Below are 26433 nucleotides of genomic sequence, written 5' to 3' on the forward strand. Positions count from 1 at the left end.
GGGAGTTCCATTCCTTGTGAGCACAACTCTTTAACTCAGTAAGTCCCATGTGAGCAAGGGTGTTGTGGACCTCAAAGTGGGATTTTACTTTATTGTTTTATTTTTTAGAGCTTGGGTATTGATTGGTGCTCCTGGTTTTGCCAGCACACTTGACACTTCCCAGTGATCCCGTGCAACTATGGCTTGGATGTTACCCTGAAGTCGTCAAATCATCTGGTACCACCCATCCACGAGGCTGAGGCTGGTCCTCTTCCAGCCCCAGCTGCGCACACCAGAAGACCCCTTTGTAGTAAACCATTTGGCTCTCCTGAATAGCCTTAGATCTAGGGCCCCAAACCTGAAGGCAAAGGGGTTGAGAATGACCCTGCCACAGTTCCAAATGTGACTCTGGAGCAACAGTTTTGGGTTTTCTCTATAGTAACATGGGAGTAAGCAACAGTCACCCTGGGAAACTGCCAAGGTGGGTCACTGGAAAAACAAAGAGTTCCAGCAACAGAGCAGAGAGAGGAAAGGGTCCTTCCTGTTACTGGGTCTCTCTTCCTCCTATAACCACACCAACCTTCAACCACCAATTCCATGGGGACACTTGCCACCTGAGGGCAAGTTTTCATCTCAGAAATGGAATTCTCAGGAAAGTGCTCCGTCTAGGATACTGCTTGGTGCCCAACAGGGAGCGCACAAGGTGGCAACAAGGGTAGGCAGTGTCTGTCACACCCTCCACCCTGAAGCTTGTGGGATGGGTGGAAGAAGAATCGGGTTCCACCAATTCCTACCCCCCCCACACACCCCCCACTGGCCTTCCCCCATCCCAGTGGTATATCCCTCATGGAGAGAAGCTATAGAGAACCTGCAACACCTCACTGAGAAGGTAAGCTGCCCTTCTTAAGAAACTAAGGGCCCTTGGGGCACCTGGGTGGCTCAGCCGGTTAAGCATGGTTAAGCATCTGACTTAGGCTCAGGTCATGATCTCGAAGTTCCCGAGTTCAAGCTCCCAAGTCAGGCTCTACACTGACACGGAGTGTGCTTCCGAGCCTCTATCTCCCCCTCTCTCTGCCCCTCCCCTGCTTGCGTTCTCTCACAAAAATAAATAAACATTAAAAAAAGGGAAAAAAAACCTCAGGGCCCACACCTATATAATATGTTGCCAGGCTGGAGAAGGAAGGAGAGAGTAGCAATCCAATTAGAATCAAGGAATTTAGGGGATAGACGGTAAACTGGGGACTTGATCTGAATGGAACAGAGGCTCTGACTGGTTAGTCCAGTCCCCAGCACTCTCCCGAGAGCCCGCCCTTACCGGACATGCAGAACTCACACACTCCCTTTGCAAAGAAGCTCTGTGTATTGGGTGCAACAGCTCTGGGGTCTCTATATAAATAATATACAAAACCCAACAGCTCAATGCCTCACGTTAACAAAAATACTAAAAACTTATTAAAAATGGAGCCTGAGGGAAGAGCCCCAACCACTACTGGTGCTAGCCCCAGAGGGAGATTGGGAATTGAGAGGAAAGGGTGGGGCCACATCCAGTGCACAAGCGGTTCTTCCAGGTGGCTCAGTAGCGTCCAAATATGTTGGTACTGGGCTGTGGCTGGGTATCTGTGAAAAATCAGAGATTATCAGGGGTGGGAGACCAAGCAGGGATGTGGGTATGCACGAGGAAAGCTACTCAGGTACCAAGGGAAGGGATGGGACGCCATGCATCCCCCTACAACCTGGGCCTGAAGCAGTCAGCTCAGCTCCTCCCCACATCCTCCTTCCCCCCTCCCCCCTCCCCCCCATTCAGTCCCCTGGGGGGGCTCTCTTCGGGGAGGAAAGCAGGCTTACTGGAGAGCTGTTGTTGGAGTTGCCTGACCAAAGCTGCTGTCTGTTGCTGTTGCTGTGTCTGCTGAAGCCCCTGGCGCTGGAACTGAGGAGGAAACGGGGAGTGGAAGATTGAACTTGAACTTTCTGTGTCCTTCCCCATCTCCTGACCCCCTTTTTGGAGCGCTAGGCCTTTGCCTCCCACCTCTAACCCTCTGAACACTGTTCCCATCCCAGTTCACTGGCTGTGTGCCCAACCTGGGCAGCTGTCCCTGAGCCAGGGGTCGTAGTCCAGCAGCTACCTGGGGCTGGGACTGGGGCTGGGGCTGGGGAGGGGCCGCCTGCTGCTGCTGCTGCTGTTGTTGCTGTTGTTGCTGTTGCTGCTGCTGTTGCTGCTGCTGCTGTTGCTGCTGCTGCTGCTGCTGTTGCTGCTGTTGCTGTGAAGACAAGACATAGATACATCTAAGGGGAGCAAAGGAGCTGAGCCCCAGAAGCGGCAGCAGGGAGGGGACCCGGGGCCACTGCCCTCCCTCCTCCCACCAGACAACTCCCAAATCTCTTCCACCAGGAACCCCGGAAAACAGAAGGGGGAGGGGAGGAAAGCGACTCCTTAGGCCCCTGCTGCGTGCCACAGCCACTCTGCCAGACCTGGAGGGGCTTGACCTGGAGGGGCTTGACCTGGAGGCGCTTGCGGCCTCTTCCCCTCCTGAGGCTCTTAGGGCCCAGCTGCCATCCCAGGGCCTTACCCGCAGGATCTGCTGCTGCTGCTGCTGCCGGATGTGGTACTGCTGCTGCTGCTGCTGCTGCTGCTGCTGCTGTTGCTGCTGCTGCTGCTGCTGCTGCTGTTGCTGTTGCTGCTGCTGCTCAGGCAGGATGGAAGCCGATCGAACGCCGGCCTGGATGCCCTGCGCGCCCAGCGGTGTCATGGTACCTATCATGGGTGTCTGCTGCAGGGTCTGGTGTGAAAACCTGCAAAGACAAGTGGTCCAAAGGTCAAGGCACTGGAGGGAGGGAGGGACATAGGAGTAGAAGTAGAAGTCCTGGGTCCCTGAACGGAAAGAAACATCAACAAGTCACTTCATTCATTCCTCCTATCACTAACCAGAAGGACCCCTTGGGTTCAGACAGATTTCGAGGTTGGGGAATAAGGGGCAAAGACAACACCACATTTTAGTGCCTCATAACCTCCATGGTTAAGAATCTTCCAATCCTGTTTTAGCTGTTTTTCTCTTACGGAAACGAAAAACGGCCTCAGCCCAGGATAGACATTCTATAAACACCCACTGAGGTGGTTTCTGTTGCTGTTGATGGTGGTCCACCGATAACGTTCCAGACTATGAAAGATATGAGTTCTACTGTTCTCGTGCCTTCCCATGTACATCACTGCAACAGGCTACTTACCGACTGGACCCCCTTGTCTCTGGTCTTCCTTCGCCTTCCCTATGCATCCTATCCCTGCATCCTATGTTAATCTGTCAATACACCAACACACCATATGGCTTTCCTGATCAAAAGAGCTCTTGGTGGGACTGTGTCTCAAGTCTGTATCGGGCACCCAAGGCCCCATACCAGCCTGCCCATCCCTGGCCTGTCTCCTGCTACTGCCCCAGCATGAATTTTACACTCTATCCGAGCTCTTCTTCCTATCCTCCCAGCCACCCCCCTCACTCTGGTTCCTATGTCTCTGTTCATGCTATGTCCTCTACCTGGACTCCACTTCCTGATCCTCCACTCCACAAATCCAAATCACAGTGATCCTTCAAAAGCCAACTCCAGGGGAGCTTGGGTGGCTCAGTCGGTCCAGCATCTGACTTTGGCTCAGGTCGTGATCTCATGGCTTGTGAGTTTGAGCCCTGCTGCTTGGGATTCTCTCTCTTCCCCCCTCTCTCCCCCTCCCCTGCTCTCTCTCTCAAAAAGAAATAAACTAAAAAACAAAAAAAGGCCAACTCAGATCTAACCCCCTTCGTGAAACTCTCTGATGACTCAGGCCCACGATGCCATGATCTCATACCTTCTCTGAATTCCCATGTACTTCACAGCACACGACTGCGCACCTGATTATATCTCTCCTCATCGTGTTTTTTAAATGTTTTTCCGTGTCTCATCTTCCCAGCTAGACTAAAAATTCCCTGTGGTGAGGGACTTTGTATTTTCTAAAATCTCTACTCACCTTACCCCATCCCAGCGCAGTGCTGGCCACACTGGCCACACAGCGGGCAACTGACACATATCAATTATTTATTTATTTATTTTTGAAAAAGAGAGAGAGAGAGAGAGAGAGAGAGAGAGAGAGAAGACAAGCAGGGGAGGGGCAGAGAGAGAGGGACACAGAGAATCTGAAGCAGGCTCCAGGTTCTGAGCTTTCAGCACAGAGCCCAACACGGGGCTCGAACTCACAAACCGTAAGATCATGACCTGAGCTGAAGTCAGATGCTTAACCTACTGAGCCTCCCAGGCGCCTCAACTGATACTTCTAAATTAAAGGACTTTTCCTCCAGTCCACTCCCCAGCATTCTAAATCCTAAGCTGCAAAGCCTCAAGATATAATTCCCATGTCTTAACTAAGGTGTGAGGAGCATTCAGCATGGTAGGAGGGCTGGTTGGCCAGTCTGTTCCAGTGTAGAACTGCTCTACTACTGACTTGATGACTCCTTACCACACAGTACATCTAAGAACCCAGGATCTTTCCTCATCATAGTTGTGTGAATGATTTCCCCTCTCTGGGCCTCGAAGAAATATCAGGCAAGCAGATATGAGACTACTGGTCACCAGGGTCCCTTCCAGCTCCGGCATTTCGCGGCCAGGTAAGTGTTCTTCGCTTTGCTGAATGTTCTGACTAGTCCCATCACCTCCTGGCATGGGTTTTCCCTGTCATCTCAGTGTGTCTCCATGGCCCCCACTGCCCTGGGTACCTTTGAGTGGAGGTCAGCCCATGTCCGTAGGTTGGGGCCTGCTGGTGCACATAGCCACTGGGCCGCTGTTGCAGGTGGCGAGTAGGATCTACAAGAGTAGGATTGGTAGAAGGGTGGGTGCTCTGATAAGGCTGGCTGGAGTAGCTGGGGGGCACCATGGTACCTGCGGGGCCTGTGTGTTGCTGCAATCCCACATGAGAAACATAAGGAGTATAGCCCTGCAGAGAAAGACAGAGGGGGTCAGGGCCAAGAGTGTGCACAGCAGCCTGCCTTAAGGCCCCTGGCTCTTCACCCTCTCGTGCCCTCACCTGGGAGGTCTGCAAACCGTAGGAAGAGCTGGGAGTCATCTGATGGACAGATGACTGTCCCAACATCCCCTGACTCTGCTAAAAGGAAAAAGGAGACAAACTCAAACTCAGGAAATGCTTTCCGCCATCTCGTTTCTCCTATCTCCCACTCTGCAAGTCCTTGTGAAGATCCCATGTGTGTCCTCAGTCCCGTGACCCTCAAAATCCCCTCTCCCTGACGGCCCTCCCTACTGCCCCTCTCACTATCTTTGCCTGGAGCTGTTGGCGAAGGCGCTGTCCTTGGGGCACCGCGGGCTGCTGCTGTCGGTAGACAGATGTCTTGTAGGAGGAGGGTTCTAGTCCCATGACTCCAGTCATGGCCGTGGGCATCACTCCCGGGTAAGGTGGTCGGGTTGACAGCTTCTGCATTGGTAATCGCACAGGGCGGTACGGGTCCACACGAGGGCCACCTGGAAAGGGGAGTGGGCTGACCTCTCTAGGCTCCTCATCCCCCTTCATCCCCTGCTCAGTGTCCAGGTCATCCACAGATCCTCACAGATGTGGCATCTTCCCTTGGGCAGGAGGAACGTTCGGGTAACCCTCCGTCCTAGGGGCTGGCACTCACCTGCCGGCAGCGGCTGGTTCTGGGTGTACAGGCCTATGGAGCCCTGCCTGTAGCTAAGGTGGGATATGGATCCAGGGTTCGTGTGGTGCAGGAGGTCTGGAGGCACTGTCACACCATACGGGCCACTCCTTCCTGGGCCCATTCCATAGTCCTGTGTGAATAGCAGAGGACGAGGGTGAGTGGACCGCAGCGGGGTGGGGTGGGGTAAGGGGTATCCGGGGTCAAGAGGAGCTAGACCCATGTGGCTAATCTTCTTAATTCCAATGGCACCTCATCCCCACCTCCCCACTCCCGCCCCCAGGAATCAGAAACTGTACAGAATCACGGAGAGAGGGGGGCTGTGGAAGAAGCATAACAGGGGAGTGGGGGGCCGTGCTAACCTCTGTCTTGGCGGCTGGCTGGCTGCGTTTCTTGCCCTTGGTGGACTTCTTCTTGCGTTCCTCGGTACTAGGTGGAGCGGCCCCAGGTTTGTCAGTTTTGGGGGGCTCTGGAGCCTTTTTCTCAGGCTCGAGCAGGGTGGGAGCAGGGGGCTCCTCATCTTCCGGTGGCAGTGGCAGTGGTTCCAGGTAATAGGCACGGGGCCGGGGCCTCAGATGCGTGTGGTAGAGCAGCAAGCGCTGCTGTTCCTCTCCTCGGGCCACTCGCCGGTCGACCCGGACTGTTCCAAACCAGCCCCAAGAGAGTGGTGCTGATGGCTTCAAGCCTTCAAAAAGATCCCAGGGAGAGATCTTTTGTTTGGTGGAAACCTGTAGACCCTGCTCCAGAAAATGAGAAACAGTGAGCTGCTGAGACCTGGAAAACAGAAGATAGACCTTGAGGACTGGTAAGGGAGGGGGAAATGTCTGTTGGCAGCAAAAGAAGAAAAAAGTCAGGGGTAGATTCAGGGGAGGCGGTGAGAGAAAGACAGCCGGACACGAATATATATATATATATATATATATATACCAGCACACATGCACACTCATGGGGAAGACAGAGAGGAGGGGAGAGGGCGATGGGCAGGGGCAACAGAGACAGACACCGACACTCAGAGGAAGACACGGTCAGAAACAGGAAGGTGGTGACAGACTAAAGACAAGCAAAGACAGAAGCAGACACAGGGAGACAGAGAAAAACAGGAAGAGAGAGACAAAAAGGCGAGTGAAGAGATACAGAGAAAAGCAAAGTGAGAATCAGGCAGAGAGAGAGAGAGAAAGAGAGGGAGGGAGAGAGAGGGAGGGAGAGAGAGGGAGGGAGAGAGAGGGAGGGAGAGAGAGGGAGGGAGAGAGAGAGAGGGAGAGAGACCCAGAAAGACAGATGGGCCGGGAAAAGAAATGAAGACAATGTATATATGACTGGGTTGGACTGTAGATTTCAGACTCTGCATCCTCCTTCCCCTCTCTCTCTCTGCTCTCCACAATGATTATGGTTACTCAACAAATACTGCAACTGACAGAGGGTACAGAGAAAGTTGTGCAGAGATGGGTAGGTAGGGGCAGAGGAGTGCAGGGATAAAAGAGATATGGCAGTTGGCCAGATGGGCGGGGTACAGGCAAGGGTGGAGGCGGCCAGGAGGCAGGTGGGGCAGAGGAAAGAGGAAGACAGGGTGCTGGGAAATGGGTGGTACATCAAAAGATGGGTGGGGATGGTGGGCAGAGGTGAAGGGAGAGACTGAGGAAAGAGGATGAGACTCCCATGATGGGGAGCAGAAATGTACAAAAAGTTCAGTGATCATGGGACGCGTGGATGGCCCAATCAGTTAAGTGTCTGACTCTTGACTTCAGCTCACGTCATGATCTCACAGCTGGTGAGTGTGAGCCCCGCACTGGGCTCTGCGTTGACAGTATGGAGCCTGCTTGGGATTCTCTGTCTCCCCGTCTCTCTGCCCTTCTCTGCTCACACACACTCTTTCTCAAAAATAAAGAAACATTAATAAAGAAATTCAGTGATAACCTGAACACCCCTGAGATGGCTCCCACCAGCAGAGCCCGATGGATTCCCTGGCCTGATGAGCCTGTCGCAGCCACAAGGTTAATGCAGGGAAAGTTCTTGCCCAGAGGGGGAAAAAGGCTAGGTGTTGGGATGGGAGGAAAATGGAACGTGCCTCCTTCTTGAAGATGGAATCGAAGCCGGCAATCTTGTTGCCTTTGGTGTCAATAAGGGAGCCCTGTGGCTCACATGTGATGACATCTCGGGTCTGCTTGGGCAGTGGCAGCAGCTGGCGAACTTTTTCCAGACTGTCCGATTGACGCTCCCCCAACTCTTTCTGCGGGCAGAGGAAGATGGGATGAGAGCTCAAGGACACGGAAAAAGAGGGATTAGAAGTCTCTGGGGAGAGCCCAGAACCTGGCAGGAAAAAGACACTGAGCAAACCGTCGCCATACAAATACGAACGAGAAAGTGGACGTCAAAGGGGAGTGTGGGTGGCTCTGGCCAGGATGGAGTCCCTGAGGCTACTCGGCACCCCCAGAGTCAGGGGACAGGGAACCCAGATCCCAGTCCCCTCAAGCCTCGCCCAGGCCTCCTCTACTCACCCGCAGCTTCTTCACCAGGTTCATGTAGGCGCGTTTGTTTTCCTCCATGCTGCCTTGAGAGATGCTAGACATGTCCGCAGCCAGGGTCCCATTGATGAGCACGCTCAGCATGTCCAACACAGTGGTGAAGAGCTCGCTGTGATGAAAAGTCAGGGAGAAAACCCGAGAAGGAGAGAAGCTAAGACACAGACCAGGGCCTCAGGGTGGGACGCGAGTGGGGACACCTACACGGATCGCAGCGGGTTGGCGGGTCGTGCACCTGGGGTGGGGGAAGGGAGTTCCTCTCGGGTAAAAAACTGAAAGAAGAGGGTGGGGATGCTTTACTTGTTGGACTGCATGTCGACAGTGCCGCTGATGATGATCTCCAGGAGCAGCACAGCCCACTCCGTGGTCTGCTGGGTGCTGCGCTGCACCGTGTCAAACATGCCCCCCACCTGCCAGGGCCACAAGTCAGTCAGATGGCTCAGGGGCAAAGGCTAGCATTCAGGGAAAGCTTACATTAGAACCTGGCTTGGTTGCGACTTAGGACACATTAGGCCATGGTCTAGCTGTAGTTATGATTTGTTATGCGATTTCAGGCCAATGACTCAGTTCTTGACACCTCTGGGCCTCGGTTTCCTGACTTCTAAAATGATGGGAGCTGGACGAAAGGATGTCCAGAATCCCATTCAGCATTCCACAGTGGGTTTCTAGGGCTTAGTATCCAGAATCTGGGATACCGAGGCAGGGTCCCTGTAAGGATCCAGTCCCTCAACCACTTTTAGGTCCTGCATCCTTAGGAGGGACAAGTTAATACTTGAAGACCCAGAAGAACTTGGGCCCTCCATCTCTGCGCCCACCCTCCCCCAGGCAGGGGGCTTCTTTGCGGTGTAATTCTAGTGCTACCCGCTTCTTTCTTGTCCCCGGCTGCCTTCTCACCAGGTTGAGCCGCAGCTTGAGCGCCTCGTGCATTAGCTGCTTTGGTTTGCAGTCATCCAAGTACTGGTCATCTCGCCAATTATTCACAATCTGAGACAGAAACAAGGATAACACACGGCTCAGGGATCTTCTCGCTTCCATCCCCAAACACCCAAGGCATTGATGAGAAAGTATCGAAGGTTCCTGGTGCACCTTCTCTGCCCTCCCGCCCAGCTCTGCAGTCCCAGAGACCTGTACCTGGTGCACCTGGCTGTAGAGGGAGGTGAGGAGTCCCTCACGCTGCTCATCTTGCCCTTTCAGACATGTCAGCACCAGGGATAAGAAGGGCTGCTGGCTCAACAGGGACATGCTGGAGAAGGGAGGAAAAGAAAAAGAACGGGGGGCACCTGGGTGGCTCAGTTGGTTAAGTGCCTGATTTTGGTTCAGGTCATGATCTCTTGGTTCGCGAGTTTGAGTCCCATGTGGGGCTCTGTGCCGACAGCTCAAAGCCTGGAGCCTGCTTCGGATTCTGTGTCTCCCTCTCTCTCTCTCTGCCCCTCCCCTGCTCACGCTCTGTCTCTCTAGAAAATAAATAAACATTAAAAAGAAAAAGAAAAAGAGAAAGAAAAAGAAAAAGAAAAAGAACGGGACCATGGGATAGAAGTCAGGAAACTTCCAACCCTATCACTCCAAGCCCCAAACTCCACTCTCCTAAGTTCTAGCCTCTTGCTCAACCATGCCCACCTCCTACCCTCTGGTTTTCCACTCTTCTGTGGTTTTTATTCCCACCCCTCTGTCCCAACTTCTCACAACTTTTCTTCTGCCCTGGGCCTGCCTCCTCTCCTGTCTACCCCTCAATTCCAGTCCCCTCTGCTTTACCTCTTCTGCTTTTGGCGATCGCGTTCTTTGCGGGAAGAGGACCCCAGATGCTGACCCTTCTCCAATTCCTCCCCAGCAGCCTTTAACACATGCCCCTGGACTGAGGTGGGCAGTTTGGCAATGAGGGGGGCCACCAGCCATACACCGGAGCGCTCGAGAGAGCTAGAAGACAGACGGAGTACACAGGGTTCCAGAGGAGTCAGGCAAGGGATGGGACATTCCATCCTTTGAGGGACATGCCTAGTAGCTCCATGAGGCTGAAATAATTTACACTACCAGAAGAAAAACCCATACGGGGAGGGTTCCTAACACGTTTCTACCCAACCTGAGCACAGGCTTGGTCTTGCTGCTGCTAGGCATGTTGCTTGCAGTGTTTCCAGAAGACGACCCTGTCTCTGCCGACTGTTGGAAAACCTCGATTGTGGCCTTAGCGATGTTCTCTAAGAGGGAGTTCATCTCCTGGGGAGGGTAAAAGGCACAGGGGTGCTAAATAGTGACTGGGGGTGAATGGAAAATAGATGGTAGGAGGGATAGGAGGTGAGGGCAGAGAAAGGCATCAGGAGGGTAACAGGAGGGTAGAGACACAACTCTGCTGGGAGCTGTGCCCTTTGGCACCTCTGTATTCCTCCAATTAACCACTGTCTATTCCTTGTATGCCTCCTTACCGTTGTGACCACAGAAACAGCCTCCACCACCGTCACCGCCATCAACCTTCCCCCACAGCTCAGAGCCCCAACCCTCCCAACCCATTTCCCTATTCATCGGCCCCACGCGTCGGCCATCTTCCCACACTCTCTTATGTCTCCCAGCTCAAGAGCCCAAGGGCAGGACACAGGTTCTTCTATGGTAGCCCACCTCCCTGGCACATGGAGCTGGACGTGAGCATGGGAAAGAGGGTGCCGGGCACCACTCACATTGTTAGGGGTCTGCTTGATCATCAGCTGCAGTTCCAAGGAAGACTGGCGCATGGTCCACTGGTCCAAGTTCTGTGACAGAGACACCACCCCCACACTAAGTCGCCACTGACACCCCCAGCTATTATCACCCCGAGGCCAGTTCCTGATCTCTCATAACCTTGAGACACATATGCCTACTAGTCTGAAAGGAACCTCTACATCCCAGTCTTTTGGAAAGACTGCACCGAAATGATCCAAGATGGTTGAAAACCCTATCCTATTTCAATTTGTTTTATGTTTGTATTTTATTTTTGAGAGAGAGAGAGACAGAGCATGAGTGGGGGAGGGGCAGAGAGAGAGGGAGACACAGAATCTGAAGCAGGCTCCAGGCTCTCAGATGTCGGCACAGAGTCCCACACAGGGCTCGAACCCATGAGTCGTGAGATCATGACCTGAGCTGAAGTCGGATGTTTACCCAACTGAGCCACCCAGGCGCCCCAAAAATCCTATCCTATTTCAAAAGCGGTTCGAGAAAGGCTTCACATCTCTCTCCGGTCTCCTGTTCCAGAGCCTCACATTCCTTAGCATCAGGAAGTTCTGCCTAACGCTTGCCCTAAATCCTTGATGTGAAAGTTGAAGCCTGCTTCTCCTGTTTTAAACCAGCTGCTCAAAGTCCTTTACAGACCCGAAGGCTACTGTGAGTTAATCTCTCTTTGACATTATCTCCTCTGGGCTGAAAAGACCTCATTCCTTTAGCTCTTCCTACCTAATGGCTTTACTTTCCCACCCCCCAGTTACCTACATGTCTGAAGCAGTGCGGCGAGGCAGAAAAGGCACAGGGACACCTGGGTTCCCATGCTGAGTCTAAACTTACTAGTGTGGGACCTTGGGCAAACTATTTAACCTCTTCAAGCCTCGGTCTGTCCCCTCATTGGTCAAACACAGCTACTCCTACCTACTTTACAGAGTTGTATGAATTAAACGAGAAAATGTGCACAGAGGGATGAGCACGATACTTGGCACGAAGCAGACAGTAACTGGGAGCTATTCAGTAGTACTTGTGTTAGTTACCGAGCCGCCAGATGAGTGAGGCCCAAAACTAGGCTTCCCAGATGTCATGCCTCCCACTGATAAGCTATGGTCCCACTCCAGGTAGCTGTGCCCTCACCCGACAGTTTACTCCAGAGTCTAAACCATATGAGCTTGACTTCTAAACCCATGTCGGGGCTGTTTCTCTCACCACCTTTTGCCCACATCCTTGTTCACCTTCCTACTTGACTCCTTCCCTCTTTTTCTCTCAGGGTTCCCATTGTTTCACCCCAGGCCCGGGCCCCACTGCTTCCTCTAAGACCCCCATCACCTTGGCCTACCTGGAGAATACGCTTAATGCGTTGCCGCTGGGGGTTTTCCCCATCCTCGTTGTCCAGTAATCGATGTGGGTAGCAGATGAGCTGCATGAGGCGCTGAGCCTGGGCGCTACTCAACACCGGGTCTTGTAGGTCATTGCTGTCTTCACACAGTGATTTAAGGCAACGTTCTCCTACCCATTCCTGAAGAAGCTGATAATCAGGGGACTGGGGCAACCAGTGAGTGGGGTAAGGAGTAAGGGGGGCGGGGATGGGCTGGGGTTTGGTGAGGGACACGACGTATGGCAGGAAGGTGGCATGATGGTGGCTGGAAACAGGACTATATTGTATCAAGGCACTTAGGAGGTATGGGGGGAAGGTGAGACTGACCTGTTGGCAGATGCTGCGTAGCACGTACTTGGCATAGACATCCAGACTGGCTGTCTCCACAGAGATGTTGCGGCCACCCTGCCTCCGACCGCCACTGCCCCCTCCTCCCTCCTCCTCTGGAAGTTCTTCTGTTCCTCCTGTCACAGTGAAGCCTGAGCCCTTCAGTTCCGCATCCCCTGTGGTTCACGGGCAGGAGATAGGGAGGGCAGAGTGAGATCTGAACACGGTGTAGAGACCCACCCCGAACCCACAGAAGCAGCAACTCCCCAAATCCTGCCCTACAGGACAGAAATATACTTCCCTCCCTCCTCGCCTCCCCCAAAGGGCAGAGAGACCACCTTCAGGAGAGAGAAAGACTGTCCTTTGTAGTTTAGCTGGCACTCCACCCTACACACACTTCTGGCACCACTCCCTTCCTACCCCCATACCAAGCACAAACACAGCCTTGAGAACAGCAAACACAGCTCCATCCACTATGCGGTTCTGAGAGGCAGCCAGCAGGTGGCGGTCACAGGAGGACCGGATTCCTACGGTAGGCTTGTCTGCGGAGGGAGCTCAAATCAGGGGAAGCAAAAGTAGAAATGGCAGGGGGTGGGGTAGCAGAGCTTTCTATTGCCCTGCCGCCAACTCAGATCCGGGTCACTTACTCCCATCTGACTGGCAAGGATTGAGTTGAGGTGTCTTGAAAAGGTGGAGGAGGATGCGGCAGGTAAGCCGAGCCCCCGGCTCAGAGTCCTGTTCGCTGCAAGCTAAAAAAAGGAAAACAGAGCCAATTGGACAGGGTGAAGGCAGACCGTACGTGGTTTCGAGAGCGGTGAGGGCCTGAGAGGGAAGACGAGGTCACGCAAAAGGAGAAATAACCAGATAATGCTGGAGGAGAGGTAGAGAGGCGAACTGTCTTGCAGTATAAGGGGAGTACCTCGCAAGGTCAAAAAAAAAAAAAAAAAACTGGAAAGATCAGGGCAGCCGACACCAGGTTAGAAAGAGGCCGCTCCCAGCCTGAGACACACCACAGGACTGGCCTCTGGTGAAAGCGGGGAGCCCCGCACCAAACGATGAGAAACGGGGCCATCGAATGCATAGCAAAACTCGGGGTCCAGAAATTCTAGGGGTTACGGATTGGCAGTTCACCAGCATTAAGGAGTGAAGGGATGGCAGCACAGCGAATCAGATCCTCGAGGAGCAAACACTGGCGAGCGATGAGGATGGCAACAAAGGTAGCCAGGGAGTCGTGAAAAGACAGGTCACTGACCTGAAGGAAAAAGCAGATGGACACCCCGGACTCAGTGTGCAGACAGGGTGCCAAGTCAAAATGGTACGCCTCCACTCGACATAGCTCTGCCCCCCTACTACCTTGATTACTGTGACCGGTCCCCTGCCCTGGTAACCGTTCCGTGCCCCAGCAGGACCCCGGCCCAAGTCTCACATCCACATTGCAGAGAAGGTCGTTGAAACCACAAGTGCCATTGTTAGAGGAGCAGCACAGGGCCTTAAGAACTCCTAGCCATTCGGCACTCAGTGACTTGCAATAGCCGGTCAGCTCCGCACACAGGATTGCGATGTCATTCACCCTGGGGAGAAGTACAAATGCCCTCAGGAAAGCCCTTGTTCCACAAAACCTCAGACTCATTAACTTTTCATCACCACCCCAGCAATAACCAAGGTTGCAGTACCTCCCAGGCATCTCATCCCTCCCAATATCAGGCAGGAGCACGGTGCCCGTTCCTCACTCAGTACGCCCCATACCTATCGGGATCATGGTGCCCCACACAGACGTGCATAAGGGCATTGCAGACAAAGCTGTAGCGGTTAGCAGGGTTCTCACTAAGACTCTTGCCTAGCCCCGTGTATGTGAAGGTGTGAGCTGCAGGGTTCTCCAGAGTGTCGATCATGAACTCGGGCGCCCAGCGCATGTTGGATTCTGATGGCTCCACATTGCAGTAGATAGTGTTCTTAACCTTGGAGCAGAAGTCGCTGCGGTGGGGGAGAGAAAGGAGATAGTAGTGTCGAAGAAGATCTGGTGAGGTAGTGGGGATGGTCGGGAGAGGGGAGGAAAGAAAGAAAGTGAGGGACCAGTGACCTTGGGACAACAAAAAGGGAGATGGGACAAAGCAGATGGGTCAGGAAAGGGCCTCAGGGAGAGTAAGGCACAGGGGCCTCTGCAGGCAGGGAGGAGGACTGTGGGCCCCGCAGAGATGGGCTGGAGGCCAGGCTGATAAGGAAGAGAAGGAGGCAGGCCTACTTTTAGGAACCAAGAACTTGTGGAGGACACAGTTCCCAAATGGCCCTGCAGGGACAGCAGGGTCCCGGGCTGTGCTCTGCTCCTGAGTTGAGTGGTAACAGAAAGGAGATGGGACAGGGTCCTGCTCTCCACTCTCACCTCCCACCTCTCTTACCTGAAGAGCTCCCCAAATTTGCTCTTTAAATGGCTACAGGAGGTGTACAGATCATAGAGATAAGCAAGGATACAGCGTTCTGCAGAGGAGCCATCTGACCGGTTCATCCCATGCTTCACTACACCACACAGCCTGTCACGAGGGAGCAAGGTCAGGAGGTTCAGCGGGTGGTGTGCACAGGCCAAGGCACAAAGGTCCCCACACACGGATGGGCTCAAGGCTCTTGGCAACCTTCTCGCCCTGTCCACCCAAACGGCATGCATTTCCCCACAGTGAGAGCCCCCCACGTTCTGCCGAAGCCCTGCTTACCCCTCAAAGACCTGTGCCATCTGGTCCTGGTTGAGGATAAGGCAGGCATGATAGTGCCGCAGGACAGCCACAATGCACAGGCACAGGCTGGTAGTGTAGCTGCCCACCAGATCCGAGGATTTGAGCAGCAGCTCGGCCTCAACTACGCTCAGTTCATTCAGCAGCTAGCAGAGTGAGTGTGGGGGGTGGGGGAGAGGAAAAAATGAGAAGAGGCCCTACATGGTATAGGTAACCCCTCCTTCCTGCTAGGACACTGCCAGGGCAGGCCTGGGCCCCTTCCTGCTGGAGTTGCCTCAGTCTAGAAGAGCTCTGTTGCCATATGACACTGTCCTTTATTCTACTAACGACACAAGCCGCATCAATGATCTAACCAGTCTCTAGGATACAATTCTATGAACTCCGCAGTGGGAGAACAGTCTGTGCCCAACGCTCTAATCCATCTCCTGGGCCTCCCTGCGGAGCACTTGAGCCTCTATTCCTGCCTTTTTAGCTCATATTCCACTTCACCTTCCAGCCCCCACCATGCTAGCCTTTCTGCCCCTCCAAGTAGCCCCAGGATACCGGCTTGAGCCTCTACTCCTGACCTGGTGACCCTATCCGGCACAGACTCCTTCCTCCACCCTCGTCTCCCCCACTTCCCCACCTGAATGGCAAAGTCGATGAGGCCACTGATGCTGAGTGAATATTCCATGAGGTCGAAGATGAACTGCACATGCTGCACCAGAGGCAAGTGGTATGACATGCCAAGGGCAAAGCTCGTGATCTGCTCCAGAACATTCCGGGAGACCTGATAAGGGCAGTGTGAATGAGACAGGAGTGGAGAGAGGTGGGAAGAACCAGGGAAGCAAGAAAGGATGGTGGTGGAAGGGGATGAGACCGGGAGGCTTAGCCTGCCGGCGGGGGGGGGGGGGGAGGGGGGGGGAAGATAAGGAGGAAAGGAAAACAGGGCAGGACGCCAGAATGTGGGAAGGGGGCTGGACTTAGGCCCACACCTGAGCTGTGACCTGGTGTTGGTCATAATGTGAGAGGTGCTGGAACTTAGCAAAGATATCTTCAGCAGTGGGGAAGGCTTCAGGCCGGTTGCGCCTCCGCTTCTGCCCGTCCTCCCCACCTGAGGGGACAGTTGAAACGGACAGTCAGGACAGGGAAGATAACTAGTTGACTAGGGGTAGGGAGGGGGGTATGGAGAGAAGGCTACGGGTGGGGGGAGGGAGGGACAGGGGAAGGAAGGGAGGGAGGAAGGGTGTGAGGGAAGAAAGGAGAAGGGAAGGGAAGGGAGGGTTAAGGAGGGGTTGGGGAAGGGATAAAGGGAAGGGGACAGTGAAGCAAAGGTTTCGAGGACCACAGGCTACGTGGACCTTTGAGGCATACATACAGGGAGGTGCTAGGTCGAGGGAGGGAAGGGAGAGGGAGGGCGGGCAGTACGGGGCTTACTGTGAGGTACCTAAGAATGTCAGGTCTCCAGGATTCAGAGGCACAATAGGAGCAAGCTGGTCTGCAGAGGGGGGGAATGAGGGGGGAAGTTTCAAAAGGACTAGAGCTCTCAGGAGACTCTAAGAGACAGGACATTGGGACATAACTGGGGGTTCCCTGTGCTGGGGAAGGGGAGACTGACTAGGGCACTCTTTTGGGGAGAGCTGTTCAAGGAGCCTCAAACCCACCAGTTTCCGCTGTCCCCTTGCGGTTCAGAACCTTCAGGATATCCTTGGTTATTTTCTTGATGGCATGGCGGGCATCATCTCGCTGCTTTCCCACCCCAAACAGTACGACCAACCGCTGGTTGCACTCATGGCTGCATGACTCCTCCTGCATCCCAGCAGCACCGTCAGACTCCAGCATGGATCTCTTGCCCTCCTCTTAAAAGCATGCTCCATGCCCCTCAGCACCCCAGTGCTCCAGTCCTTCCCGGCACGCCACACCCTCAGGACCAGCTCCAACCCCTCGGCACACTGCTTGGACAGAAACCTGGGCTCAAAATGGATGGTCTCAGGTGCTTGGGGAACAGTACCTGGGGGATGGGAAAGTGTGTGGCGTACTGCACGTGCCGCGGCTGGTCATAAAGAACCCCGAGGGTCCCTTCTATCTTCTCCTTGGGTGGGGGCTTCACCTCCTTCTCAACATCTGGCTTCTCAGGGGATGGACTGCCCTTCCCCTCACAGGGCATAGTAGGGGAGAACAACTAAGATAAGGCAAAAGGGCAGAACATTTAGAAGAAGAAAAGGGGGCAAGGGGCAGAAAGAAACTCCCCAAAGAGGTGTAACAGGAGGACCTCAGGAGCTGAATTCTTCTACACAGGGATCTAACTAACTTACTGAGAAATCAGGCTTCTCCATGTCCTCAAAGAGCACACTGGAACTAGGGTCAATGTCCATAGATTCCGAGAGCCCTGGGTCCTGAGGGCACAGAACATAAGCAAGGTTGCTTTAGCCCCAGGGAGTTGCTCCCCACCATCTAGAAAAGTTGACAGGGAAGTTAGAGAGAGGAGACCATGTTGGGAAAAGCACTGGCTCTGTGCTCAAGCTTTTGATGGGTCACACAAGCGCCACGGGCCATTGCCTTTAGCTTTAAAATGGGTGCAGGCGCCTGGGTAGCTCATTCAGTTAAGCTTCCGGCTTCGGCTCAGGTCATGATCTCGCGGTTCATGAGTTCATGAGTTCCAGCCCCGCGTCAGGCTCTGTGCTGACAGCTCAGAGCCTGGAGTCTGCTTCAGATTCTGTATGAGAGGGCTTTGCCGGCCCCAAAGCACTAAGCAAATACTACCGTCGCTATTAGGTAAGAGATTCGCAGAGGACACTGGGAGCCAGATGGGAATGTCAGAAGAAACTGGCTAGCGCAGGCACAGCCCACTCACCTCCAGCTTGCTACTGCTGCTGCCCTCAGTCTCCTTGCGCTCAGAGTCATCAGCGGGGTCATCAAAGGGAGAGGGGGGCCGGGGACCAGGGGCTCCAAAGGCAAGGTCCCCTCGGGAGATGAGAGTGCAGGTATACATGTTGTGGGAGAAAACATCATGTCGAATCAGTTCACAGAACAGCAGTACCAAGTTAAAGAACTCCACTCGTTCACTCTCACTTCGGGGGTCCGCTGCAGGAGGGAATGAGAAAAAAGGAATTGAGATCACAAGAGATGGGTAGCAAGGGAGAGAAACACACCTAAGGCACAGTGCTCCCAGAGTACCTGAGATAGGCAGGAGGAATTATCCCCCCAAAAAAGAAACACCCCAATACTGTTGAGGGACAGAGCACAGTTGGTTACCACCCCCTCCTGCCCCACACCCCATCTTGGAAAGGAATACAGTATCCTTGCTGCTATTTATATGTGAAAATGCTTCCATCGTATGTTCTTGTTTTTATTCTTCTTTTTATTTCTTTATTCCATTAAACTGTAAGATGATCAAAGACTAGAATTATGTCCAAAAATCATTCTGCATAAAGCCCAAGACAGAAATATATACCAGAAAGCCCTTAGTTATGCTTCCTGGTGACAGTGGCGGGTAAGTGGGTCTAGGCAGAGGTAACCAGAGAGTAGCAGGGGTCCATACTCAGCATGGGAGCCTGGGTATCCAGAAACTGCAGGAGGACATCCTGGAAAATGGGAGCACTGGGAGCTGAAAGGGAGCCAGAGGCAATGGAACCCTTCTCATCTGCAGCTTCTGATTCTCCACAACGCTGTAAGATGAGAGAACAAACCATAGCATTGCTTTTGACCCGGGTCTTTACTTCTCCACGTGTAATGCACGAACTACCACCTGTTTTGCCTCCACCCCAAGCTTTTCACTCCCATCTCTGCTTTGACCTCCATTTTCATTCCTGCCTCCCAACTGAAGCTTTGACTGCTTCCCTAACTCTAGCACCAATCTACTCCTTTCTACTTTGGCCTTATGTCCTCAACTTTCCCTTTAGATTCCCTACCACTTCTTTATTCCCACAACTTTATTTTTTTAATGTTTATGGATTTTTGAGAGAAAGAGAGAGAGAGAGAGAGAGAGAGAGAGAGAGAGAGAGAGAAATGGTGCACAAGTGTGGGGGGGAGGGGCGGAGAGAGAGGGAGACAGGATCCGAAGCGGGCTGCCCGTTGACAGCAGAGAGCCCAATGTGGGGGCTCAAACTCACGAACCATGAGATCATGACCTGAGCCAAAGTTGGATGCTTAACCGACTGAGCCACCCAGGCGCCCCTATTCCCACATCTTTAACTTGGGTTCCACTTCCAGCTCAGTTGGTCTCCAGCCCCAGTTGCCCCTGCCCCATCAGCCAATCGCATTCTCTTATCTCTGTCCCCTAACCTCAGCCTCAATCTCGGCCTGTCTCTTCTCCAGCAGCTTGGCGACCACCATAGCACGATGCCGACCAGAACGCTTGCAGCTGACAGCCCACTCACACAGTAATGATACTACAGCATCATCATCAGAAGAGATCTGGAGACCAAAAGGAGTTGAGGGTGAGTAAGGTAGGGCTGAGGATAAAGAACCAAGCTCCACTTTCTTCAAGACTGAGCCCCATCTTAACACCATCCTAGGCCCGGTAAGATAGTCTCTTCGGACATCCCTGGTCTTGGTGCCCCTCCATGTCTTCCCCTCATATACACTGCTGCTCTTGCAATGCTTTTTTCTCCTTCTGTTCCCCTTCTCGCTTACCTCATGCCCATCCTTGCTAGGTCCCAATCCAAAGATTCGGTTGCAAAGGGAGTCAAGAGAGTTGCTGAAGTCAGAGCGCTCAAAACTATGGCTGTCCAACACTTCCAAAGTATGGAGCACCCGTCCAATGGTGAAGCCTCAGGAGGAAAAGTGGTAAAGGGGCCTTAACTAGAGACCTGATGCATTCCAACTCTCAGATCTATATGTCCTTACCATTCTTTCCTCAAACATCCTTCTTTCCATCTGTCCTCTGGCACCCACCTGCAGTAGCTTCCTGGCACTTATCAAAAGACCAGCGAACCTCAACTGCCTGTCCTCGCTCCTTGATCTGCTGTTCAATCTCACGCAACTTTGCACGGACCTGCGACATGGAAAAGGAAGGCTTTAAAGATGCACCAAGGCATGCATAAGGTCAGGGCTCAGGCTAAGAGAATAGCACCAGACTCCGAGTCATTATTTCTTTTGTTTTTTTTTAAGTTTATTTACTTATTCTGAGAGAGTGTGTGTGTGTGAGTGGGGGGGGAGGCACAGAGAGAGAGGGAGAGAGAGAATCGCAAGTAGAATCCCATTTGTGCTGATAGCGCAGAGCCCGACGCAGGGCTTGATCTCACAAACCATGAGACCATGACCTAAGCCCAGATCAAGAGTCAGACGCTTAACAGACTGAGCCACCCAGGCACCCCCAAGTCACTACTGCTGAAAGAGCAATTCACCTTCACATCCCAATCCAGGGGTACCAAGCTATTGGGGAGACTTACCTGCTGAGTAAAGGCACTGTTGCCCTCTGGCATGGGCAGGTTGGAGGGGGCAATAGGCAGGTGGTCAAGTGGTGAGCCAGTCTTAATGCGGCTATCAGTCAGTGAGTAGTGCCAAACCAAGGCACTAGGACAACACAGGAGGATGGTCTGCCAGACAGGAACAGCTAAGTCAAACTCAGTTACCATGTCTGTGTCTCCAGAATCCCATTATAAGAGCCAACCCTTAGGTTTCCGATCCAATGTTATTCTGAGCCCTGAGAGTAGTACCACTCCATCTCTGAGCCCCTCCCCTCATCCACTCTCCTAAAAGGCTTTGGGCCTACTATTTCATCCCGGGAAGAAACTAACTGAAAAGGAACCAGCACCCCATGAATGAAAAGCAGCAATCCCCACGCAAGTACCCGGTGCCTGCTTTCACCTCCAATTTAGAATCCCCCCATTCTCCAGGACAGACACCCAAATCTTCTCAGAATGCTTCTCCCTACTTCCTTGGGCCCACCCAGTACCTACCTGAAGGATACAGCTGAGGCCAAAAACCAGGGGCCGGTGCTGAGGGCACATCAGCAGGTCACTAAAGGGTGTAGAGGGTGTGCTGCTAGTTGGGGGCTGAGGAGCGGGAGTGGTGGGCAGTGTGCTTGTCGACTGAGCAGACATAACGTGGGAGGAGTGACTGCTCACACCGTCCAGTTGCAAGGCCAGTCTCCGGGTACAGAAGTAGGCAAGGCGGCGGGAGAGGTACGCAGACTGAACGAATTCCCCGGAGTACTGTGAAGACATGCCGATCAAAACCCCTAGTTTTCCCCACGGGACATGGCACTCACATTTTATTCCTCCTCCTCCAAGCCTCCCTAGACGCCCCCACCCCGCCCCGCAAATCCCAGGCCTTACTCGAAGCAGCAGGGGCAGCAGAAGTTTAAGCAACTCATCTTCTCCTGGGCGGATTTTCTCAAAACACTCAAGTACCCAGGTCAGGAACTCATGTCTGTCCAGCATTCCATCCTATGAATGCAAGGGGTGGGAAGAGTATCCATGTACCCAGGGACTGTTAGAGCTAAGGCAGATAAAGTAAATGAAAGGAGGAAAAGAACCACGGCTGGGGCAAACTGGCAGGCAGATTCTGTCCTACACTGGCAGAATGTGAGGCCAGGCTCCACCAAGGGCTTGCACGACATGCCCTTCTTCCTACCTGAAACATGAACATGGCCAGCTTCTCGTTGTAGTCCCACTGCCGGATTGCCACCTCTACATCATGGGGCAAAGGCCCTATAGTGGAACCACAGCCCCCACTGCCTGCAGGCCCTGGCCGGTAGTATTCAGCCATCTTTTGCAGCTGCTCCCATAAGTACTTGGTGATGATCTGAGTCCACTCTAGGAGAAAGATGGGAAAAGGGCTATTTTATACCCTCTCTCCCCTTAGGACATCTTCTGTCTCCCCTACCCCCCAGCACCCACGCCCCCAATTACCATACTTCTAAAATCCTATTCATCCTCTTAGGCTCTAGTCCAATGCCACCTTCCTAAAGCCTTCCCAGGTGTCCCCAGAAGAAAGTAATCTTTCTGGGGCACCTGGGTGACTCAGTTGGTTAAGCAGCCGAGTCTTGGTTTCTGCTCAGGCTGTGATCTCGCAGTTCGTGAGTTCCAGCCCTATGCTGGGCTCCAAGCTGACAGCGCAGAGCCTGCTTGGGATTCTCTCTCTCCTTCTCTCTCTGCCCTTCCCCTGCTCACTCTCTCTGTCTCTCTCTCAAAATAAATAAACTTTAAAAAATTGTAAGTAATCTTTCTGTCCACTGAAGTCTCAAAAAACCTTCTGCTTTCTCTTTTGACACTTAAATATATATACTGTGTATATACATACACACACACTTCCTACATATAATTATGTGATTCACACATATGCCTTAGCATCCTTACCCGATTATAAGCATCCTAAGGGCAGGAATAAGGTACCGGTCACCTTGATAGCCCAGTACATGCACATAGTGGATAGTCAAGATACCCAATGTTTACCAACTGAGTGAATGCAAGATACAGCAGAAGCAAGGAATACAGGGGTGCCTGGGTGGCTCAGTCGGTTAAGTGTCCGACTCCTGATTTCAGCTCAGGTCATGATCTCACAATTCATGGGACCAAACCCCACGTCGGGCTTGTGCTCACAGCACAAAGCCTGCTTGGGATTCTCTCTTTCCCTCTCTCTTTGCCCCTCCTCTGCTCATGTGCGTGCTCTCTCTCAAAATAAACAAACTTACAAAATAGTTAAAAAAAAAAAAGGAGCAAGAAATACAGAGGAGGAAGGGGAATGATTCCAAGCATCTATCACTCCTTGATGAGATAGGTGGTGGGACCCCTGGTATTAGGAGTTACTCACCCATGAAGGGGTCAATGACATGTCTCTTCTTAACCTTGGTCTCACTGATTGCTGCATAGTAGGCACAGGTCATCTTAATGAGCCAGGCGGCCCGCATCACAGGCACTGTGTATTTGGCTAAGTACCCAAACACTTCTTCCTTTTTACTGAAAATGGGGACCTGGATGAACATCGCAAATAGTGAGACCTCTATTACCTCCACAAGCTGGCACCCACATAGCTTAATCTGAGAATAGGATGGTACTTCGTACCCATGCTCCTAACCTTGGCCTGAAGAAGACGAAACAGTACCTCACCTTTTTGGCTAGTTGTGTGAGTGGCTTGGTGCCAGCCAGGTCAGTGAACCAGGTGTTAATGGCACTCTGTGATCGTGCAGTCACCAGCCAGAAGTTGTCTTTTTGGTTCACTTGGGGCTTCCTGCGACCAGTGTCGGGGAGGGTGTTACAGCGTAACTTCTCTGCAATGATGCTGCTGAAGTTGGAACTGATCTGAGGGAATAAAAGTATATGTCGGGGTGGGAAAGAAGGGGCAGAGGGGTGGTCATGCCTTTGATGGGCAAATGCCAATGTGGCAGCATTAGGTTACGAAGGAAACCTCAGCCATTTAGGTCATCCCTTTAGGTCTTCCTAACCCAGGGCCTTTGCTCCCTCTCAGATTCTTCCAGCCTTTTCCCCCAGCCTGGCAGGGTTGTCTCACCTTGGCAGGATTGAAGTTGACGTTCTTGGCACTGCCATGTTCATCCCCAGAGACGGCAGGCTGGTTATTGAAACCTTGTTTTACATTCAAGGCCGTCAGTTCATCCTGAGGCAGGAAAACGTCATTTTAGCTTTTTTTCCCCCCTTGGGGGTGGTGGTGGTGGTGGGAGAGGAGGGCAGGAGAAGAGAAGGGAACAACGGGGGGGAAAAAAAGGTAGGAGGAGGATTCTGAGTAGAACAGATTGTTATTTAAAGCTAGGCCCTTATATTCATTTGGACCCCACCCTCACCCCCACAGCCACTAAGATTTCCAATCACCCAGCGCTCTCTCAACATCACTCTTCCTTGCGAGCTTGCGAGCAGCTGCAGCTCACCAAGCTGCCTCAGACAACTTTCTGAGGTGTCTGTGTGTGGAAGGGGGCGCCTCCAGCGTGGCCCCTACATCATTCCCTGTTCACACCCGGGAACCCACCCCCACCACCCAGGTCGCACTCTCCCACACCAGCCCACTTTACTCTTACCCCTTTTGGGACTTTGGCTCTCACCAAACCGCCCCGCCCCCCCTTCCCCAAACCATCAACGCTTCCTCTTATGCCGATCGCTTGCCTCAGGCCCCTCCAGAGCCCCGATTTTTGAACGCACCTCCTTCTGTTTGGGATCTTGAGGGTACACATCGGGAGGCCCCAGCCGCGGCCGCTTCAGGGGCCGGTGTTCGTAGCTCAAGATCCCGAAGGCCGCCATCTTGCCCAGCCCGTAGCGCCAGAGGCGCCAGCCGGGGCCGGCGGACGGGGGAGGGGGAGAGGGAACCGAAAAGGGGGGCGGCGGTTGGGAGGACGGCAGCCGAGAGACAACAGGGGGCACGTTAGAAACTCTCGATCGTTGCCGGAAACTACCGAGGGGAACCGAGGGACGCCGGGAACCGTCGGACAATACCGACTGCAGCGGGGGCGGGGCCCAGCCCGGCGTGGGGCGGAGCTCCGCGGCCGCGGAGCATTTGGGCCCGCGCGGCTCAAGATCGATTTCATTCCCCAAGTATCTGCGAAACGTCCTCGAGCCGCGCGGTGTGCCGCGGGGTGCGACCCCTTGAGGCGGGAGGCGGCCGCCGCGCCGAGCTCTAGCTGGAACTGGGTTCCCGATGCCTCGCGCAGTTCTTGGCTTGGAATCTGTGCTCAAGGGTGTTTGCATTGGTGAGGAACTCTGCCTTCTTAGTAAAAACCACTTCTTCGTTTCTGAGTTTATGCATCTGAAAAATGGGTGTACTGTTCCCTCCTTCAAAGGCTATTGTGAAGATTAGAAACTGTTTGCATAAGAAAGCACCTATTAAAACCCTGAAAGGCCAGCTCTAATCCCTAAAGGTCGTTAGGTTCTGGCACTGAGGTTCTTAACCTTTTCTGGTGGGCAACTCCTTTAAGATGCTGATAGACGCTGTGGCCCTTCTTCCCAGAAAAATGCAGAGGTGTACAAAATGTTGCATACTTTCCAGGGAGATTCTTAGAGCCCTTAAAGCTTATCGATGCATCCCCTAAGTGTCCATGAACTCCAGGTTGAGAAGAACACTCGCTCTATCGAAAGAGGCACCTACTAAGTGTCAGATACTTTCCAGACATCATCTCCTTTAATCTGCAAACAGCTCCACTGTTAGGGATTGTAATTGTCTCCATCTTGTGGATGAGGAAGCTGATTTTTCAAAGAGTAAAATTTCACTTGTGCGATATTATCCAGGTACTGAGTAACAGAACTGAGACTAAGATGTCTCCTTGACTCTTGGGCCAGTACCCTTTCTGCAATGGCATCACCCGTTAAAAGACAGAGTGCTATAATAAAACTCACAGACAACAATTAAAAAAAAATAAAACTAACAAATAAATAAAAGTAACACTAACAAAATGCTATTGAAGCACAGTAGAAAGACCATATTATTTCTGACTGGGGAGAGGAGAATATACTTGGAGAGGTAACACTTCAACTAACCCTAAGGAATTTTAACCCACAGAAAATTAAGGTGCGTTAGAACATAAGCACAGTGCCTGGCACATATTTAGGGCTTAATAAATGTTTGCTAAATAAACAATTTCTATAAACAGCATCTCCAATCAGATCTTGTGTTTGGGGGAAGAAAAATCTGGCAATAAGATGAAGAATGGGTTAGAGAGCAGGGGGGCCTTTAGAAAGGGAGACCAGTTAGTGGGTTCTAGGAATAATCACAACTACAGAGCATGAGAGGCTGACTTAGCACAGTGGCTGTGCTCATGGAAAGGAAGACACTTCTGGGAAAAACAACACACGTAGAGCTGATTGGGTTCTCAGGATGAGAGAGGGAGGAGTTGACAACGATTTTGAGGTTTCAAGTCTGGGTGACTGAGAGGGTGATGATACATTAACTGAGATAGGGAACACAGGAAGAGAAGCAGATTTAGGGGAAGATGAGTTCGAAGCCAGTATTGTTGTTCCTCCATTTCCAGAATCTACTTCTAAGTCAGACCTCCTCACCAGTCTCAACAGGGACCCAGATCAGGCAGCAGCTCGGGGTGGATATTCTGGTTTGGATCAGGTCAGAAGAAAGACAGCTATACATGTGCCCACAGGAGCCAAGACTGTACTTTCCACCCAAGACTGTAGGGCTTTGACTGAGGTTTCAGGGTGACTGAGTCCCGGAAAGAGCATAGCACAGGAGGGGGAGGAAGGTCCAGACCCTCCACTCTACAAGATAAAATGACTTAGATGAGAAGGTGG

General features: G+C 52.7%; 1 protein-coding gene across 7 annotated transcripts; it reads right to left on the minus strand.

The window, feature by feature from the left end:
• Positions 1-77: 77 nt before the first annotated feature.
• On the minus strand, positions 78-24662 carry MED12 (mediator complex subunit 12). 7 transcript variants are annotated; one of them, XM_081792710.1, is made up of 46 exons: positions 24343-24662; positions 23702-23806; positions 23302-23493; positions 23006-23165; positions 21827-22008; positions 21529-21639; positions 21151-21405; positions 20641-20787; positions 20144-20243; positions 19883-20019; positions 19532-19663; positions 18789-18915; positions 18102-18331; positions 17563-17643; positions 17259-17429; positions 16912-17056; positions 16695-16745; positions 16243-16361; positions 15894-16037; positions 15251-15414; positions 14942-15073; positions 14292-14519; positions 13972-14116; positions 13677-13797; positions 13193-13294; positions 12974-13087; positions 12546-12721; positions 12180-12359; positions 10828-10899; positions 10239-10372; positions 9914-10075; positions 9293-9404; positions 9056-9145; positions 8462-8571; positions 8138-8273; positions 7708-7869; positions 6005-6379; positions 5625-5775; positions 5264-5469; positions 5021-5098; positions 4876-4930; positions 4713-4800; positions 2547-2769; positions 2103-2237; positions 1825-1906; positions 78-1596 (listed from the first exon to the last, which is right to left on the minus strand). In XM_081792710.1, the coding sequence occupies exons 1-46, from the start codon at positions 24439-24441 to the stop codon at positions 1553-1555; spliced, it is 6465 nt and encodes a 2154-aa protein (XP_081648836.1). In that variant the 5' UTR covers positions 24442-24662; the 3' UTR covers positions 78-1552. The 7 variants fall into 7 exon arrangements, with proteins under 7 accessions (XP_081648836.1, XP_081648833.1, XP_081648832.1 ...); XM_081792707.1 differs by having other exon boundaries at positions 4713-4930; positions 5273-5469; XM_081792706.1 differs by having other exon boundaries at positions 4713-4930; positions 5021-5095.
• Positions 24663-26433: the final 1771 nt, after the last annotated feature.

Source organism: Panthera onca, chromosome X (genome assembly GCF_046562875.1).
Source record: "Panthera onca isolate mPanOnc1 chromosome X, mPanOnc1 haplotype 2, whole genome shotgun sequence".
Classification (NCBI taxonomy): Eukaryota; Metazoa; Chordata; class Mammalia; order Carnivora; family Felidae; genus Panthera; species Panthera onca.

Bases quoted from the DNA above. Each gene is read 5' to 3' on its own strand.
- MED12 (XM_081792705.1), bottom strand. From the start codon at position 24,441: ATGGCGGCCTTCGGGATCTTGAGCTACGAACACCGGCCCCTGAAGCGG. The intron at 19,664-19,882 runs GTAAGCGAGAAG...TTTGGTCTCCAG, and splicing joins CTAGCAAGGATGGGCATGAG to ATCTCTTCTGATGATGATGC. The intron at 13,295-13,676 runs GTGAACTGCCAA...TCCTTTTTTTAG, and splicing joins CCCTTCACTCCTTAATGCTG to CTTGCAGCGAACAGGACTCT.